At 37.3% G+C, this 20,957-nt stretch overlaps 1 protein-coding gene across 4 annotated transcripts in view; it reads left to right on the top strand.

Annotated features, from left to right (window-relative positions):
* The window catches only part of MAP4K3 (mitogen-activated protein kinase kinase kinase kinase 3), a 119,147-nt gene extending 101,659 nt beyond the window's left edge, over positions 1–17,488 (top strand). For all 4 annotated transcript variants that reach the window (XM_079792258.1, XM_079792260.1, XM_079792257.1 and 1 more), the window contains 12 exons: positions 257–341; positions 1,872–1,951; positions 3,329–3,389; positions 3,473–3,590; positions 5,352–5,410; positions 6,397–6,500; positions 9,239–9,410; positions 10,437–10,505; positions 10,589–10,681; positions 11,724–11,794; positions 14,644–14,699; positions 15,326–17,488. In XM_079792258.1, coding sequence (XP_079648384.1) covers positions 257–341; positions 1,872–1,951; positions 3,329–3,389; positions 3,473–3,590; positions 5,352–5,410; positions 6,397–6,500; positions 9,239–9,410; positions 10,437–10,505; positions 10,589–10,681; positions 11,724–11,794; positions 14,644–14,699; positions 15,326–15,413 — 1,056 coding nt within the window. In that variant the 3' untranslated portion in view covers positions 15,414–17,488. The remainder of the gene's footprint in view (positions 1–256; positions 342–1,871; positions 1,952–3,328; positions 3,390–3,472; positions 3,591–5,351; positions 5,411–6,396; positions 6,501–9,238; positions 9,411–10,436; positions 10,506–10,588; positions 10,682–11,723; positions 11,795–14,643; positions 14,700–15,325) is intronic.
* The last annotated feature ends 3,469 nt before the right edge of the window (positions 17,489–20,957 follow it).

Here is a 20,957-nt window from a genome sequence, read left to right as displayed (position 1 = left end):
TATCATTTTCTTCTTACCAGGGAATATTACGTTGCTCTTGATGTGTAAGTAATATTTCTGTGCATAAATTATTGGTCAGAATTGCTTGCTATCACTGCTTCGTTTATTTGAGAAGATAGAGAAAATAAAATAACTCTTTTAATTAAAATCTTGTGTCAGTTGACACTCACTGTTGTGCCTGGACCCTTTGAGGTGCCATTGTAAGGCAAAGGACTATGGCTTGGTATCTTAATTTGGTTATTCTTCATTTTTCTAGATGGGTGCTTGTTTTTCAAAGGTTTTTAATGGGTGTCCCTTGAAAATTCACTGTGCAACATCATGGATAAACCCCGATACCAGAGGTAATACTATATGTTTTTATCTGTTATCTTTCTAATTGTTTTTTAAACTTGAGGCCATGAAAGCATTTGATTTGATTTTCTGAATCTTTCTGAGAAAATTTTTGTTACAGTTAAAAACATTTTAAGGTAAATGTTTTTTTATGCTATTAGCAGTGCTTGAGGTGACACATGACATTAAAATTTTACTGTGTATCCCTGACTCAGTTGGTTGGGCATCATCCCATACACACCCAAAGGTCGCCGGTTCAATTCCTGGTCAGGGCACATGCCCGGGTTCCGGGCTCAATCCCTGGTAGGGAGTGTGCAGGAGGCAGCTAATCAATGTCTCACTCTCACATTGATGTTATTCTCTCTCTCTCTCTCTCTCTCTCTCTCTCTCTCCCCCTCCCCCTCTCCCTCTCCCTCTCCCTCTCCCTCTCCCTTCTTCTTCTCTCTAAAAATCAATAAAAAGTCTTTTTTTAAAAATTTTTCGCCATGCAGTCACTATATCAATATAGTGAAACCATGCACTCTCTGCCACCTTAATTTCCTCCCAGGAAAGTTTCTTCCTTTCTGCAGCACAGTCATTCAATATCTGTGCTTTAGACATGGCCATTGCTAAAGGAATTCAACTACTGAGGATTCAGGATCTAGTGACCACTTTAGAGGATCTCTCACCTTAAAAGGGGTCATAATAAGAATAGTTGTCATTAGGCACTAAAGACTGTATATATAATACCTATCTTAGTAACTATATAAGATATACATAGAAACACACACACACATTCTCTCTAAAGCTTAAAAATCCAAGGTATAGGTCCTTTCATTTCACAGGTAGAGAGAATGACACTCAGAGGGTCCCAGCCATTCAGTGGTAGAGCTGCAGCTTGAAGCCAGTTCAGTTGTCTGACCACAGCCTGTGCCTGCAAATACCAGAACTAATCCTGAACACTGGGCAGTGCTGGAGTGCTCACGCATTCTGAGCTGTCCTCTGTACTTCAGTTTAATCTGGAGAAGTGTATGTTGTAAAAACAGACCAAACAGGACCATGACCAAACTTCTGGTATTTTCTAGAAGATATCAAGTACTCTAGCAAGTATCCAAGTTTTAGTGAACTTCTTAAATGGGAACAAGTCAGTTCTTTTTTTATATTAGTGCTTATGATAGTCATAGTCCATTGCACAAATTTTGAATCTGTATCAGCTGTTCTTGATTTACATTCTGTCAGTTGCACATGATCCTAAGGAATTTTTAAAAAGGAACTGCAGATTCTCTGCCACTCCTTAGCACCCTCCAATGAGTGAGAAGTCCAGCATGCCACTCTTCAAAATGTTTTTTACATAAGTTTCTTCACTGCTTTGAGAGTAGTAATATTTGCATATAATTCAGTTCATTAAGTTAGAGTGTCTAACCACTTATACACATTAAAATAAAAAATATGTAATTCTTATAATTCATAGTTATTTTTTTCTAATGCATATTTACTTAATTTTAGACTATAAATTTAAAGTGATGTATCTCAAAATCAGTGAATTCTTTTTGTCATTTCAGATCAGTACTTGATATTTGGTGCCGAAGAAGGGATTTATACCTTGAATCTTAATGAACTTCATGAAACATCAATGGAACAGGTATGTTATTCTATATTTAAGTTATTATAAGTAGCCACTAGATAAATAATTTAAAGTCTGTGATTTGCTGCCTCTCATTGATAAAACCTTCCTAAAGCATGTTCTGTTTGCCAGGCACGGCAGATACACTCACAGCACTAGTCCTTACCCTTAAGGAGTTCATGATCTAATAGAGGAAACAGACACATAAACGAATAACTGCACCCTCAGAGTTAGATGTAGTACAAGGTAGAGGCCACAGAGGCAGAAGTCACTAGCACCTCCAGGGCGGGAGATGAGGAGAAACATTTGAAATGGACCATTAATGACCATGAGTAGAAGGTTGCAAGAGAGGCAGAGGTTAATGTCCTTAGAGGCCTTGATATGTTTCCTCACTTATTTCTTCATTCTCACCATCCCCCATCCTCAGCCAATCTGTTTTGGAACAGCCTAGTAGGAATTTCCAGAGCAAAGCCAGTGTCTAAGCTTGTTAAACCAGAATGCTTTGGTTACACTCACCAGTGGTTCTCAAACTTCACTGCACATCAGAATTCCCTGAAGGGCTGGTTGAAACGGATTGCTGGGCCCACCTTCAGAACTTCTATTCAGTAAGTTTGGAGTGAGGTCCAGGGATTTCCATTTCTAACAAATGCCCAGGTGATGCTTATGATGCTGCTACAAGGACCACTTTGAGACCCACTGATGCTCATGATGAAGTATCCAAATGAGAGCAGTTACTCTTTTTCTTCAACGTACATGGACTGTGTTCCATAGAATTCCCTTTGCCCTAAATACTAACCACTCTCACGCTTTCAGAGATGTCTCTCAGTTCTTAAGTACTAGATTTCAGTAATGGATTCCACATAGGTATCCTTTATGGTTTGTAAGTTTTTATCATGTTCTCTCAGCCATTTTTCCTCTACGCCTAGTTTTCCATTTCCTATGTTCCACTGTAGTGTGATCCTTCTATCCTTCTGTTCCCAAAGCCCTGCGGTTCATATGCATACATAAGAACATTTGGGGGAAGTACACAAGAGAGTCTTAACTGTTTAACCCTAGAACCAAGATAAAGGCATAGATACTGTTTAAAAATGTTCTTTTCCTACGAGTTTGGGATTACCTAGTCCTTATCATAAACCAGATTTGAGCTAATCATAGCATGTTCAGACTTAGCTAATGAAATTGCCCTGCTAATTTATTTTTTCCTTCCCATATAAATGTGTATTTGTGTATGTCATCTTGTTTTAAATGCCTTGTAAAATGAATTTCTATTCAAAATAAGTTTCTTTTTTAAAAACTGACCTATTGATATGACAGCTTAGGTTAATATGCACATATTACATTACTGTTACCTAATATCCTTTGTAAACTTTGTGCTTTTTTTTTCTTTTTTATCAGCTATTTCCCCGAAGGTGTACATGGTTGTATGTAATGAACAATTGCTTACTATCAATATCTGGTAAGTCTTTTAGTGTTTAAGTACCTTACAATTGTTCCTATTTGTATTATTAGCTTTTACATTATGTTTCTTTTTCTCTACAGGTAAAGCTTCTCAGCTTTATTCCCATAATTTACCAGGGCTTTTTGATTATGCAAGACAAATGCAAAAGCTACCTGTTGCTATTCCAGCACACAAACTCCCTGACAGAATACTGCCAAGGTAACTGGACATCTAATTGTTTGCATCCTTAAACATAACATGTTAAGTCACTCTAATAAGTAGTTACACTATAGAAGTTGAAAAAGCACTCAGTTTGGGTTAGTTGAAATTATGTATAATGAAAAAATTATAAGAAGTAATGTATTTTCACATGTGTTCTTCGTTATGGTCTTTCAGATTCTGGTAGTCGGTTAATCCTCCTGGGTTTTGACCAATTCAGTAACCTAACCCCTTAGCTATTAACCTTGGGAGCCGGGGGACAAGTTCACAAGTGTGAACCAGGAAGATTATGATACCCCTGGAATCTGTCAGGAGCTTGGTTCAGATTTTTTAAACTCTCAAAAGGACTTTGGTTCAAGCAGTTTGCTTAAGGATGTGGGGAATTTTTGTTTTGCTCTAAACTGTATGATACTCCAGCATGTATAAAAGAGGCATTTTTTATAATTTATCAATCATAAATTAGATTACTTGATAAATGTAAAATTCTTCCCAGTATGGCTTTATTACCAGCAAAACACAACTCTGATTTTAAAAAAAAAAATAGTATGGAGTAATGACCTCGAATCTGTGACGCATTTACACATTTAAAAGTTTAAATATGTGTACAGACATGGAGGAGTATAATTTGAGGATTGCACCACTTGTTATATTAACTTTATATTATATTAACTTTTATATTGTAGTTTATTATATTAACTTTATATTATAAAAGATATATAGCAGTCTTATTATATTAACTTTTATTATAAAGGATATTTGACTGTGATTTTTTTTAAATTGTAGTTTAAAAATACAATTTTAAATGGATTTTTACACAGTAAATTTTAATGTTTGCAAATATCCTAAAGTACTTTGCAGAAAAATCTACATCCCACTTTTTCTGAGTAGAGAAATAAAAATGTCTAAATAAAAAGTTCTTATAAATTGTTTTAGTGATAACACAAATTTTTACATAGCCTAAATTTATAAAATGTGCTAAAAAGATCATTTCCCAGTTTGTGACTTACCTTTTCACTTTCTCAGTGGTAACTTTTTGTGAACCAGAGTTCTTAATGTATTCTCAACAAGTTCATTCACCAAATTGAATGCCACCTGTAGCTTGAGATGCCTCTGTGGAAAAATGTCAATTAAAGATTATCAATATTTTCCTGTATGATTTGTCCTCTTTGCATTTTTTAAAGAAATCCCGAGGTCATCTTCTTCTACAATCTAAATATTTGATAGTTTTGTTTTTCATATTAAACTTTAATCCATTTAGAATTTATTAAAGGGTGGATTGAGAAAGAGACCCAATTTACTCTTATCTATAAATATAAACGCCTAAGCGACCATTCAACCGGTAGCTATGTTGCGCACTGACCACCAGGGGGCAGATGCTCAATGCACAGGCATGGAAACATGGAACAGACTGATGAATCTCCAAGGGGAGGGGAGAGGGTGGGAGGAGATTAATCAAAGATCTTATATGCATAGTAGAGGCCCAGTGCCCATGCACCGGTGGTGTCCCTCTGGCCTGTGGGGATCAGGCCGAAACCGGCAGTCCGACATCCCCGAGGGGTCCCTGATTGCAAGAGAGCACAGGCCAGGCCGAGGGACCCCACTGGGGCATGAATCCGTGCACCAGGCCTCTGGTTTTTAATAAATGACCTATTATGTCAGCACCAATTTTGGAAAAACTAATTTCTTCTCCACTGAACTATAACAGTTTCATTACCATATACTCACTTTACCTACATGTATTATATATTCATTTACATTTAGGAAATTTGCTGTATCAGCAAAAATCCCTGAAACCAAGTGGTGTCAGAAGTGTTGTGTTGGTAAGTGAACTGTCCAATCATATATGGTTCTTCTGCTTCACAAAGTGGACAAGAAAACAGGAAGGGGCTTATTTTTAAACCGAGTGTAAAAAGTAGTACTCCAGGGCATTCTGCCAGCAATAGGATTTTCTCCCCGCCCCCACCCCCCCATCCCCCAAGTAACAAATGTCTTGAATTCTGTCTTCATGTAAACTAAACCTAATATAATACCTTGCACAAAACAGTTGTTTTGCAAATAATTTATTGACTGGATAAATGGAGAAAGTAGGATAACTTTTTATTACAGCACTTTATGACACCCTATTTTTCAAAGTACCTATTATTTACCATTCACCATTGTGCTTTGTAATGGCTTATGAGACTGCATATAGTCAGTGAGCATGTATTTTAATACCTTTAATGTGTGAAACCTTATGCTGTGAAGGTTAGATTTCCCTATTTACATACCTCTATCCTAACTTCCTCACTCATCCCATAACAACTAGCTGTTTTATTTGCATATAGCAAAAGCAAAAAAAAAAATTAGTTTTCTTCCCTTAAAAAACTCTTAGACAATTCAGTTTCATTATTGTAAATCTGTATTTTGAGATATGATTTATGTCATCGTATTGTTATAACCAAAGCATTACTGCCTCTGAACATTACTACTAAAAACACCCTGAATCACTTGTCCCTAAATGTGCTATAGCCTATCGATTTGGCAACTTCTCCCCAAATCTTTCTGCTACCTTAAGACCTAAGTCTTTCTTCTTGCCCCCAGGTCTCATAACAACCAGCAAATTCATTTGTGCAGACAAACAAAAATCGTGCAAGTGATGAGGGAGTTTCATGATGTTCCCTGAGGCAGTATTTCTTTTGCATCCTGTAGTTTAACTAAGAAATTGAACTGGCAGCCAGCTTTTATTTGTTTGTTTTTGGAGCATGTAACTATTATTGTAAGGACTTTGTATCATAAGAGAACTTACTATATTTTTTTGCCTCCACAGTGAGAAATCCTTACACAGGTCATAAATACCTATGTGGGGCACTTCAGACTAGCATCGTTCTATTGGAATGGGTTGAACCAATGCAGAAATTCATGTTAATTAAGGTAAGCATGAAAGTCATCCTAAGTCATTCTTAATATAAAAGCTGAGTTAAGCTTGTTTTCCTGTTCATTCAAAAAAAATTTTTTTTCCAGTTAATTCTCAAGTTAAGTTAATGATTTTGGATTATGTGGCAAGGTAGTGGAAATCTGCCCAGTTGTAAGGAACTCACTTGGCCTGAAAAAAGTTTTTTAAGACGCTAGAGAAATAGTGCAGGGATATGGCAGTAAGAGCTAGAAATAGTGTATCGCAAATCTGTATAGAGTCTGATCGGGTCAAGAATATGTGCTAAAAGAGCAGGGAAATGCTTGAATATGTTCTCTGCTTGACCTGCTCCATCACGTAGACAAACAACCTACAGGTTGTTGTTTGGCCAAGGGCTGAGGACAGGGGATACCGTATGAGGGAAAATTATTTATTTTGATTATATGCCTACCTATTCATTTGCCCAGGCTTTCCCTTGGATGGTTGTTTGGTTTGGTTTTGTGCCTGGGCGTCTCTAGAATCTTGAATTAATGAGTATATGTTTTAATATTTTTATTAATTTTTAGAGAGAAAGGAAGGGGGGAAGAGAGAGAGAAAGAGGGAGGGGAGGGGAGGGGAGGGGAGGGAGGGAGAGAGAGAAACATCAATGTGAGAGCAGAACATTGATCAGCTGCCTCCTCACGCCCCTGACCTGGGACTGAGCCCCCAACCAGGAATTGAACCGGCAACCCTTCGGTGCATGGGATGACGTCCAACCAGTGCTAGTTAATGAATATTTTTAAAAATATTTAATATTACTCAGCTATAACAAATTTGAGGAAAAACTGTGAAGTACAGGCTTAGTCACACCAAGGAAATTCCAAATGAATTTTTTAAAGCTCTTTTCTTTGCTCCTTTGTCTAGATTAAGTTATGAAACATTTCACTTTGGCTTCGTTAGTCAGGGCCGTGCTTCCTTGTGTCATCCACCCGGCACAGAGAAAACGGGGGTGGGCACTGTTTAAGCTTCCCATGTCTCCAGAGCCTTTTATCTCTTAGTATTTTAAGATAGTAGATTGACAGTACAATTCTACTTGCAAGACTCCCTCAAGAATTCTCGCTTAAATTCCCTGAGCTACAGGCCCTTACCTACCCCCTTTAATCTCAGTCCAACTCTTCTTTCTCTGTCTCTCTGCTCAAAACTATTTGTATGTTTTGTTCCTATATTTGACATTATTTTGATAAGTATTTATGATGTTTCTACACTACAGCTCTTATCAGATGTGTTCAAAAAGATTCTTATGCTTTCTATATCCTTCCTTCCTCCTAATGACATTTCTGACAAAGCTTCTGCTTCACTAAACAATTTTTATCATAAATAAAACTTATAAATTAAAGACATTCTCAAAAAAAAAACAGTTCTTATTACAAAGCAGGCACAGTGCTGTTTAACTAGAGAGACAGAGATGAATAAGATACAGTCACTGCCCTCAACAGCTGTCACCAACAGCAGCTGGATTTAAAACGGTTGCACAGGAATCCTCTCTGTCAGTGACCCCTCCACATTGCTTCCTTAGGATTGGAAGCTAAGCAGAAGTGTTCAAAATCTGTCCGTTTTCTTATTTGCTGACAAAATTAAGCAAAAGCATTATTTTCTCGATGCTTTACTGTTCTTACCACATTTCAAAGAGAATTACTTGAAATGTCTCACCTTCTTAAAAATATGACAGATTGTATCCAATGCATCCCCCAGGTAATGGGAAAACAGAGAGGGGTTTTGGAGAGTGTTGGTGAAGGCTCTCCAGCAGTCACCGGGAAGGAAGGGAGGTGGGAGCAACAGGTGCACATAGAGCTTTAAAGCCCAGCCACAAATCCCCTACACATGTGTGTACTCGTGTTCTCCAGAACATATCACAAGGAGTGTTATTGCAGAGTCCTAAGGAGTGCACACCATCAACAAATACTATCATTACTCAGTGTGGTCAATTCCAGTTTATACTCCCACCATCAGAGAATGAGCATTTGTTTGCTCCTCTGAGTAATGCTTGTTATTGTTGTTCTTTTTGAGTTTAGCCATTCTGGTAGGTATGTATAGTATCTCATGGTTTTATTCCCTGATGATTATTAATGAAATTAGTGTTTTTCAGACTTTAAAAATATGATCTCATTGAACCTCTTTATAGCAATATAGAAGTAATTTTAAATGTTATGTAAAATTAAAATGGCTGCATTATAACTAAGTTAATTTATTAAATATAACCACTCTGAGATATGGGACTCAGTTTCTCGTGTGTGTTTTTTTCTGACCACACTTATAGAGGAGTGTCTCTTGCTAATTTGCATTCCTGTTTTCTGAACCATTTTGCTCAGTTGGATAGGAAGGCAGAGCGTATTGCTGAAGCAGCATTGAGTTGGGAGACAGGACTCTGCCACAAAGGGCTGGGGGACCATGGGCCAGTCACCCAGTTTCTGGGTCTCAGTTTTCACCTCTGAAAAGAGAGGGTTGGAACGTGATTTATAAGTTCCCCTCCAGGCCTAATATCCTAAAATTAAGTAATTTTTAACTTGAAAAATTTGCAGTGCTAAATTTAAAATCTTCATAAAGATACTTCATAATTTGAATTTGTCTGCATACCCCAAGTTTCTGTGACAAGAAGCAATATTTATAATAGAGATCTGTTTTGTATATTTCATCACACTAAAAATTCTGAGTGGGGTTCTCGTGAAATTATTTGGCTTTTGTTTTGCTTTGTTTAACATATTTTTGTTTCTTTCTCCAGCACATAGATTTTCCTATACCCTGTCCACTTAGAATGTTTGAAATGCTGGTGGTTCCTGAACAGGAGTACCCATTAGTTTGTGTTGGTGTCAGTAAAGGGAGAGACTTCAACCAGGTGGTTCGATTTGAAACAGTCAATCCAAATTCTACCTCTTCGTGGTTTACAGAATCAGGTTTGTGATGTTTATTGACTTAGTAAGGCCAATACATATACTCGATTTATAAGTAATAAATTTAATATTTCTCATTAGGCAAAATAAATGTATTATATATATATCTCTCTCATTAGTGCATAAAAACCCAATCTTGAGTAACTTATTAAACTGGCAAAAGGAAGATGACTTGATTTAAGACAGTCATTTGTTTGACACTTTTAAAACATAACCAGTGGTTCCGTCTTCTCATTGAGTTTCTTTCTGTTGCTCTATGGCAGTTTATGGATTCGCACGAGAAAAAGAGACAATTCACAGAGCTAGCATTATTTTGCCTCCTGTCTTCAGAGGTGTATTCCACTGTTTTGTGAGACATTCTTTTAAAAATAATAAATAAATAAATAAATAAATAAATAAATAAATAAAACAACCAATGGTTCCCAAACTTGAGTGTACTCAGCAATTTCAGTTTTGATGTTCATACAAAGCTTGGAATATCCTACATTTTACTTGATGGAAAATCAAGTCATTTGAACATTTTCAGTTTGTAAGAAGTTTGATAAATCATTATAACAAAAATAATGCCTCTTTGCATTTTGGTAGTACGTCATGCTTTTCAAAATACTTGCTTTTTTAAACTCATTAGTGCTCAAAGTAATTTGTTCCACTCACTGACTCATTCATTCAATAAATATTTATTGCATGTGCTAGACACTGCCATATAATAATAGTCCCTGGCCTTTGAGCTTAAAATAAAAAATTAGTTATAACAATAATGCAGAAGATTAGACTCTGATTTCGCATATGAATAAAAATAATTATATCGCCCGCCAATAGTATGACTGTAGTTAGTACTCCACTGAGCACTCACATAGTTTAGCTCTTGCATCAGAGTCTGAACACAAGCAACCTAGCTCAGCCACTGTGTGTAGCTGAAAATGTATGTCCATTTCAAATTCAGTGATGTTCAGAATTCCTTTATTTTTAATGTTCTGTGTTCTGATAATTCCTTTTTTCTATAAGTTGATTGAGTTTGTTTGTTTACAGATACTCCACAGACAAGTGTTACTCACGTAACCCAACTGGAGAGAGATACCATTCTTGTGTGCTTGGATTGTAAGTTTTTATTTATGTACATCTTATTTTAATAACATTTCTCTTACCGTAGTTTCTAAGTGACTTTTTCTCTCTCTCTCTAGGTTGTATAAAAATAGTAAATCTCCAAGGAAGATTAAAATCTAGCAGAAAATTATCATCAGAACTCACCTTTGATTTCCAGATTGAATCAATAGGCAAGTCACAGTTTTGTATTTTTGTTTAATTGTATTATTAGTCGCTTAAAATAATCTATTTGCTAATTACCCAAAATTATAAAAATATATTACTAAGGACTCATTTTTTTAAAATATTGGATATAATAGTCAATATCAGTCTTCACTTTCATACATTCTCTAAAATAGCTTAATAACTATGATACAACCCAAATAACATTATCTTCTTTATAGATTTTGTACTTTCAAGAAAAATAACTATTTTTCATAAAATTATGAATTTCTATTCTAATTTTCCTATGAGTACTTTAAATTTTAGTTAATATACTCTATTGTATTTTTTGCTTATATCTGCCAATCAGAAAGTTTTAAGTAGTATATAGAATTTCCTTCCTACATTTTGTTTGACAAGAATTTTTTCCGAGAAGGGATTTCTTACATAATTAGTATTCTAAAATGATTACATTCAGGAAAAATAAGGTGAAATTATCATATATGAGATAGTGCTAGGGAAAATGAATGAAGGGTAATTCAGTGTTTAACTATACACAATTTCTCTGGTGTCCTTTAGCAGTAAGATAAAGACATTTGCATGTATGTCTGTTGGCAGAAGTTAGGGCCAAGGACAGATACTTCATTTGTCTTCTTCCTGGTTCTATTTTTACTCTTTCCTCCAACTAGAACATCTCTCTCCCGAAAGCAAATGCTGATGATAAGAAGTCAGTTTTAAGGGACATCTGCTCAAAATGTTAAAATGTAATCCATATTTAAAAACACATAGCCAGGGTAAAAAAAAAAAAAAAAAAAAGATAAACCTTTTTTTTTTTATCAAGAAATTTCTTTAACAAATATTTTTGGTAAATTTTCTTTTTTTCTTGTAAAAAAGATGACTAAATTCTATATAGTATTTTTTATTTTAAAGGTAAAGATGCCATATAAATATGGAGTGATTGACATTAGTTACTAATTGAAATATTGCTATGCGAGACAGAGAGGGATGAAATGATGCTTATCAGTTGAACTTTGTACTATTAACAGTAACTGAGCTGTTCTTGCCTGCTAGTTTGCCTACAAGACAGTGTGCTAGCTTTCTGGAAACATGGAATGCAAGGTAGAAGTTTTAGATCTAATGAGGTAAGTCATCTTAAAAATTGCATCCATTAAATAATCGAGGCATTATCAAATTCTACATCAAACACTTTTATTTCACTTTAGAAAATGTCTCTGGTACAGGGAATACTTGATTTGCTAACTTTACTAATATTTACTGTATTCAGTCTAGTGATAAAAGTAATAGCACATACTTTAAAGACACCTCTCTTTCCCCATCTACTTAAAACAATTTTAGTGCCTATTTCATGTGCTTCCAGATAATCAATCACTCTTATATTCAGAACAAGAACTTCCTAATACTGCTGAAAGTGAGCCAACTGTGATTTTCTCTCAACTTTCCCAGACCATCACCTGGGACAAGTGTGGAGCATGGTCACAGTGTTTGGACAGGTCCAAGCCTTGAGAGGGCACAGTCCTCTCGTGGCCACGTGCAAGTCCCAGCCTGGAGGGCAGAGCCCTCCCAGCACAATTATAGCCAACAGCTGTAGTTGTAAGCTTGAACCTCTGGTCCGAACAGGTGACCCCACGTGCCTAAGTGATATAGGCTGCAAGTAAACAAAGTTTGATCAGGTGCATGTAATTGAGTAGGATTGAAACCCACGAGAATGCTGTAAACATCTTGACCACACTCTTACTTTGCCTCGTGGCATCGGCTATAAAATAAAGACACGGCTTGTAATCGTGGCGCTGTCTCTCAGGAAGTAGCGTCCCACCCAGACCCAGCTTTCATTCTCTTGTCTGTCTGTTCTAAGCCTTTCAGCCGCCCCCCTCAGGGTCACTGAACCTGGCTAAGCTGGCGTGGCACATAAAGGCGCCCTGGGGCTGAGTATGCCATGGCTTTGCCGGCTCACCACAGACAAGAGTGCTGATGCTGGCTCTGTCATGAGCCACTTTCTACTTGGTTTTCAGAAACAATGACCAGTGCAGTCTATAACAGCAAAGCGTCTCCATTTCCCTTGAAGCCAGCTTGCCTCCTATTTCTGTTACCCTTATTCACTTGACATTTATAAGATTCTTTGCTCCTTTTCCCTTTTCTTTTATTAACCTTTAGCTGTATAGTCTGAGTCCTTCCTTCCTTAACTTAACTACAGGAATAATTGAACTCCAAGTCATGTGACATATTCAGTTCAGTTCAACATTTACACCAGAGAATCCTGGGGTTATAAACATGAACAAGATGTGTTACTTGCCTGGAATATTCTAAAGTAAAATCATCAAAAATTCTTCTAGTACCCCAAGCCAGTCTCGGTAGGATAGCTCTTACTTGAACATTAGAGGGAAAGGAGAACCTTAGGTGCCTCAAGCAAGAAAAGAGTCCATTTATGTCCTAAATTGTCATTCAGCTCAAAGCCTGTCTTCGAACAAAGTAAACAGTCTAGCCCAGAGATGGTGGGCTTGGGTCAGGGTCACAACACCTGAGTTCAAGTCTCAGCTCTGCGCTTTAGTAACTATGACCTTGGTATATCATTTATATTTTTATTTTTTTCATTTGTGAATTGAGGATAACAAAATAGTACTTATTTCATAGGTTTGTTAAGGTTAAATGGAAGTTATACACCTGAAACTAAAATAAAACTGAATGCCAAGGGTAATTGAAAAAAAAAACTTAATTAAAAAAGGTTAAATGAAAGGAAGCATGTAATGTGCTTGACATAATGCCTGGCCTATGGTAAATATTCCAGAAAGGTTGCTGTTAATGTGTATCTAGTAGCAATTCCCACAAGAGGGAAGATGTTTAAAAATGGCCTGAGGGAACAGAACAGGGAGGTAAGAACAGTCAGCAGCTAATGAACAGTAGACAGCGAAAGAAAGGCATCCTAGGCAGGATACAAGAGGGTTGTTTTAAAAAAAGAAAGAAGAGTTGGTTCCAAAAAATCACCTGACAGGCTTTTTCAGATTACACAAGCATCCCTTACTGAATACAGTCCCTCGTAGGCAAACCCCAAAATACCTTGAAGATCAGGCATGATGCGCCACTTTCACTGAGTGAGCATGTTCTAGCCTGTATCCTTCAAGTGTGCTGGTTACAAACAAAGTTAAGAATACCTGGTGTTTCCACAATAACTGATTGTAGCAGTGCTGATGAAATAAATTTCGTTTCAAAATCAAATTGTTTCTCAGCCTACCAAATTTTGGAGAGAAGTTACTAACATTATAATTTGAAATGTTTTGCGGTCAGTAAATAGTGGGGGAGTTTTTTTCTCTTATAGATTTATTCTTAACTCCCCAACTGGTGAGAACTTCTTGGAGAATATGGGAAATATCATTTCAGGAGACTGGAAAAGAAACGGGGAAAAGCGTTATCTATTGAGCACTCCTTAGCGAGGCATTATACCCACTAATACTTATAAAAACACTGCAAAATACTACTACCACGTAGATATTTTCTATCCCATTTTGCAGAAGGCAAAGCTGTTTCCAGCAAATGACTTACCTTGTGCAGTGTCACAGCTAGTAAGTGGGAGAACTGGGATTCACACTCAAGTCCTAAGTTTGTCCCTTCGGACCGCACTGCAGCCTTTCAGGTAGAAGGACCAGGTCCAAGTGGCTACTGCTGCAGCAGCCTGGCTGTCAACAACCGACAAAGGGTTTCTGATGAATACAACAGACTAGGTGCTTTGCTTTTAAAATTTCCCCTTGGGTTCCATAATTTAACCAGTAAATGGTTTTCCTACTCTCCTATTTTATGATTAATTCAAAATTAGCCACAATTTTTCCTAAACTGACAAATTGATGCACCAATATGTCGACTTAACAAATTCACAGTCATGCAGGGATCTGCTTCCATCACAGGAATGTTTCTTTTCCGGAGTGCAATAAGTTAAATGCCTGTAGACATTGTTATGTCTTTATGTCTTTAATTTGAACAGGTCACACAAGAAATTTCAGATAGCACAAGAATTTTCAGACTGCTTGGATCTGACAGGTATGAAAGGGGTTGTATTATATACATAGTACTAAACATAGTGTTTTATAAATCCAGCATGAAACTGGTTTCTTTTTCCAGAGAATTGAAATTTCTACAGTAATATATTCAACAGTATATTTTCACACAATTAGAATTCACAAGTCAAAGTTTTAAAGCCTTTGAGAATGTGACTGATCTTCCAAGAAATAGGAATATATAGATCTGTCAGTAATAGTTTTGTTTTAAATATACTATCTAAACTATAATTTATAGCGCAAGAAAGATGGAAATACAGTATGCTAACAAGCAGAAATTTTATGTTAGTGCCAAATAGGATTTGGGGTTTTATTCTGACTTATGTTCTGACTTTCGAACTATAAATTGTTTTTAGAAATTTTAATAAATTAAGTTTCCCCACATTATTCCTAATAGCAGTGGGAGGTGGTGCATAGCAAAATTACTTCCCAGAGCTAAACTGGCTCTTTAACCATAGTGATTTACGAGTGACTTCTGTCCAAAAAAATCAAATAAGCAGCATTTATAGAGGCATGCAATGAAGAAGCAATGGGAAATTTTCCTGTTAGCATTGGTTTCACGAATAACCAATAACTGTTATCTGTTTTTTGTTTGTCTATTACTTTTAGGGTCGTAGTTTTGGAAAGTAGGCCAACTGATAACCCCACAGCAAATAGCAATTTATACATCCTGGCGGGACATGAAAACAGTTACTGAGAAACGTGCTTTGACAGTTAACTATGAAGAAGGAACACTACCGCTGCAACACTGATGGATGCTTGAAGCTGTACAGAGGCTGCGTAACCTGGCTCGTTACTTGTAACTTATTGTGGCATGAGGCAAGATGGGGAAAGCTTTTGTTTTAAGTGGTATGGATATATTTAGCATATTGAACCACACAAGTGCTTAATTCATTGTTATGTAATCTTTGTACATATAGGCAGTATTTTTCTGTAAAACTTCATATTGCTAAAGACATACACTAAGAATTTATGTAGATAATGTACTTTTATGAGATGTACAAGTGTCTTATCTGTACAAATGTAAATGTTGATGAAAATGCAGTTGGGGTTAATATTTTAAGAATTCTTTAGTATACTCTTGGTGTGACTATATTACAAAATGGGATGCTGGCAATGAAATAGTACATTTAACACTATTGTATTTTTATTATATGTAATTTAGTAATATGAATATAAATCTTGTAACTTTTAAAGTTATTATGGAGGCTGTAATCATTTTATAATCTTGTTTTTTAATTTTAATGCAAGTACACTGGTGTTTATATTTGCACAAAGTATTGATATGTGATGTAGTAAGTCACAAAAGTAAGCTGTGACATTGTCAATATGCATTTGGCTCCACAACATCTTTTTTAAATGTATTTGGATTGTTTTCTATGTGAAACAAACCAATTAACCACCTGTTGTAGTAACTGGTCTTTTTATATTTAAGCAGAATCTGTAAGATTGCTTGTCTGTGCTTAAAAACAATACCTTTGAAAAAATTTTGAGTCACAGAATAGCGGTACCATGATATAACACTGCAGTTGTCTGAATTACAGTATGCACAAAGAATAAATTAGCATTATTAAAGAGTCCACACTAAACATTTCATATAATCACATTGAAGAACTGTAACATTCCATAGAGTGAAGTGGTTCAAATTTCTAGTGGAATTTTTACTTTTGTTGGCCTTATTTTATGATCATTTTCCTATTTCTTTTGATTTAGAGTTTAACACATGGCCAAAATAATTTAGTTACTACCTCATATAAACAGTATAATGGTTACTACACATCACAGGAACTTATTTTGGTTCAAGTCATTTTTTATTGCTTTCTTCCAATGGAATATGTATATACCAAGTTTTAGCAGAATGCACACTCTTGGCTCTTTTTTCGTATATGGTCTTGGTAGTTTAACTAGGGGCCCAGTGCGAGGATTTGTGCACCTTGAAAGGAACTGTGGGTCGCGAGGCTGCGTTGGGCACAGGGGCGGGTCTCTGCTCATCCTCTGCGCCCCGGCCTGGCCCCTGCTGCCGTAGCCCCGGGTCCCCTGTCTTCCGCCACCTCCGCTCCCACACACTGATGGCGCGGAGCAGTTGGGGCTGGCGCCGTCACCAGGTGCGAGCGGTGGCTGCTGCCCCAATTGCCTCAGGAGCGGGGGGGGGGGGGGGGGGGGGGGGGAGATGGAGAAGCCTCAGGGCAATTAGGGCCGGCAGCCATCACTCGCACCCGCTGATGGCGCCGAGTGATCAGGACTGGTGCTGGGCACCGGCAGCAGGTCCGAGCAGTGGCTCCGGTGCTGGCTGCAGGTGCGAGCGGGGCCGGCGCTGGCAGTGGGTGCGAGCGCCAGGCAGGACCAGGCTCACAAGGAGCAAAGAATTTTCAGTAACCACCAGAGGCTCGCCCTGATGACAGTGACTGGCACCCCACCTCGGTCTGGCGCCCCCGCTCACCTGCTTCACCATCCCGCCGTGGCCGATGCCCGCCATGTTCTGCACTCGCACTCTGGTGGTCAGGACACGTCATAGCGACCGGTTGTTCGGTTGTTCCACTGTTTGGTCTATTTGCATATTAGCCTTTTATTATATAGAATGTGAGTATATACACTAAGAACAAACTAAATTGTGACTTATGGTCTTCATTTATTTTAATTGACAATGCTTTTAAATATGTTCCTGATTGTACATAGTGTAAAATAAACATGTTTTTTTTAACATGCTGTTGTATAGTAGCTTGTTATCTGGCTTCATCTACATATAGTAAGACTAAAATATACCGAGAAAAAATGTTTTTAAATTATATTCTGCATTAAATCCTTAAGGATTCATTCTGGTACCTCAGATCATCTCTTTTTTTTCTAATCTGTCATCTCAATTTCATAAGGGAGTAATATTCCCACATTTGAGAAAAGGAAGTCTTTTGTAGAATCTTCAGCTTCCTGATTGGGAAAATGAGTTAAACAATCATAGTCTTTTGGTTAAAGCAGGTGTTGTCAGACAACATACCTCAGCCCATTCACACTCACCATCTGACTTTGTAAATGAAGCTTTATTAGAACACACTAGATATTAGATATTCATTTACTGTTGTCTATGGCTGCTTTGGCACCACAGTTGAGTAGTGTTGCAAAAAAAAAAACCTATATAACCCACAGAACCTAAAATACTTACCACCTGACCCTTTATGGAAAGTTTGCTGACTCCTGGGTTAGGGAAAGGAAGGGAGACTGTTGGGGAATACAGTTCTGAGGTAAGGAAGGGGGAAGAATTGGACGGGGGGGTCACAAAGCACCATTTCTACTCTTGCTAATGCCACTGCCTGTTGTGACCTTGGACAAGTTACTTGACTCTAGAACAGTCTCCTTGACTAGAAATGTAGCTTCTAAATCATACAGATGTTAGTGATCAGAGCAGTTGTGTACCTTTATCACTTTTCCCAAACAAATACATTGTGGCCAATCTTAGCATTAATGACTGAATAATAACTTTTAAAAGCACATCTTTACTAGTGTAACATCATCTATTTGCTGAAAAACAGACTCATGGAAAATACTTTTGAGAAATCAAGATCTGCTCTTGGCATTTATTGATTAAGGTTGTTGATCTTTTTTCTGGGCCACTGTTTTTCCAAGTTTCTAAATCCTGCAAGTTATAGAAAGGGTCACATCTGAAGAAAAAAATTTAACCATCACATTTAACTGTCAATCACTTATAAATATTTCCAGAAAATATGGTATACTACTGGTTGTATGTTACCCAGGGGCTTTTTAAAAATACAGACCCCTAGAATCATTCTTTGGAGGTGAGGCCCAGTAACCTATATTTTTATAAAGTAGTACAAGTAATTCTGATGTATAACCCTGCGTGAGAACCCAGGGTCAGCATTGAATTTAAATCAGTATTTCTTGAGTATGGTCCAAGGATCACATGCCTCAGAAAAAAATCATCTTTAATGACACTTAAAAATGCAAATTTGGGGTCTCCACCCAGTAACTTGATGAAGGATTTTTATTCACTCAAAAGGAAGAGAGTCACTCAAATGTTTGAAACAATCTATTTTACCTTCATTGAGGTTTGCGTTATTTATTTTGTTAGCTACTTTCTTAAATCTTGGTGTTGAGAAGAATGAGACCAGTTGTTTCAGGGTCTATTGGCATCATTCAGCTTGCAAGTATGTCACTGATTTCAGTAGAGACCAAGAAAGGACAGCTAGGTCACCAGTTTTTACTATTACTGGGAGAAAGATTACAGTGTGTGCTATCCAAAATAATGGGTACACACTAAGAGTATTACTTAAGGGACAAAGGATTGATATGTGATGTAGTAACAATATGTACCCAATACATGTATCTGTGTGCCAGGCGCTATACTACGTTTTACATAGATTCTCCCACTGAAGCCCAGAACAGCCCAGTGATGTAGGTATTATTCATGGCAATTTACAGATGAAGAAACTGAGGCACAGAAAGTTTAAACAACTTGCCTAAGAATATTGGTAATAAGTGATAGAACTAACACTTAACTTGTGCTAAACTATGTATTACACAGAATTAGATTTATTTTCTCCAATTGGGAATTGAACTTCAAATTCTGATTTCACTGGCCCTTTGCAATAAGAGAAATTAACTTACTGTCTTAATTTTTTGCTTTACTAAAAAGCATTTTCCTTGTTCAAAGGATTTGTATAAAATCAATTTACAGTTAAAGCTTATTAAATAAGTCTAGTTAAAACTCATTACAAAGACTTTTTTTTACTTTTATGAGATGATTATTTAACCAACATCTATTAATAATCATTTACAGTGTGTTCAGGCATTACTGTCACTGGAGAAAAGATGGAAAAGGCATCATTCCCAGTATTCAAGGGGCACACTTGGGTGACTAAAGATAAACTTAAAAAGAGGTACAAAAAGTTGTGCCTAATTCTGCTTTGGGAAAGGAAAAGCCTTTACGTAGAAAGTTAAATACAAACTGGGTTATTAGTAAATGAAAAGAGTTTATCAAGTGCAGGGAAAAACCAGAGTAGGTGCTGTAGGTTAGACCAGTGGTCGGCAAACTCATTAGTCAACAGCCAAATATCAACAGTACAACGATTGAAATTTCTTTTGAGAGCCAAATTTTTTAAACTTAAACTATATAGGTAGGTACATTGTTATTAACTTAATTAGGGTACTCCTTCAATCGCACTGTACGTGCGCGCCTGCACGTGGTAGTTTGTGGAAGAGCCACACTCAAGGGGCCAAAGAGCCGCATGTGGCTCGCGAGCCGCGGTTTGCCGACCACTGGGCTAGGCTAAAACATATGCAGAATTGCTGTGTGTTAAATGCAGCTGAGCTTGGGGTGCATAGCGCAGAGTAATGCCCTGAAGGTGGAGAACCAGGATGGGCCTGACCGTGAAGAGCTACCTCCAGAGAAAAGTAGCTCTAGTAATCAACCGTTTTTGGAAACTGCAGAGATCAAATACAACATTAAAGGGAAAATAGGCTGTTGGGTTTGTAAACAGGCAACCACTTGTATCCTTACTGAAAATTTTCTATAACATGATAAGGGTAAAAATGGGTAGATGTGAGTTTACGTAGATTTGAGTATAGTGGAAATATATTTGGTTTCTGGTTTTGTTTTCTAAAGACAAGAGATTAGAGCCTATTTCTAAGCAAATTGAAGAAAATTGAAGATAGAGGAGGAAAAGGAGGTAAGAATGGAAATTGGGACATCCTGAATCTGAGCATGGTGGAGAGCCTCTTGCTGATGTTAAAGTATGTTTATGCTCATTCATAGCAGTATTTTTTAAGTTCGTCTTGGGAACAAGAAGGTAAGCTTTGCCCCAAAAATGCATTTTTTTCCAATTTACCTCCGTATACCATTCATGACACTGTTTGCTTGACTTGCTTCCCCCACTGGGGGGCAAACATGTCTCTCCTTCTAAATCAGCCCCAGTACTAGTGCCATGCTTACTGGATTATGAAAAGGGCAGCAAAAAAAATACCATAAGCCTACAGAAGTTTGCTGAAAAATTATTTGGGCAATAAAGCAGGACCGAAGAGTAGTGACTGATAATAAAAATCTAGCAAACTGAGGGTTTATGCCCAGGCAGGCATGAAAGCGGACACGTGCTCGGCGTTGACAGGTGCTGATGTTAGTGCTTTTGCAGCCTTGGGGAGGAGCGGGGCTTGGGGTGATGACAGTGCTTCCTGAGCGCCGCTTTCAGGGAATCTCGGGGCTCTCGGGGGAGAAACTGCCGGGGCGCCCCCACGC

The sequence above is a fragment of the Cnephaeus nilssonii genome (assembly GCF_951640355.1).
Source record: "Cnephaeus nilssonii genome assembly, chromosome: 15".
Lineage (NCBI taxonomy): Eukaryota > Metazoa > Chordata > Mammalia > Chiroptera > Vespertilionidae > Cnephaeus > Cnephaeus nilssonii.
Note: the sequence above shows the minus strand (reverse complement) of the source record. Positions and strands in the feature narration are given on the sequence as shown.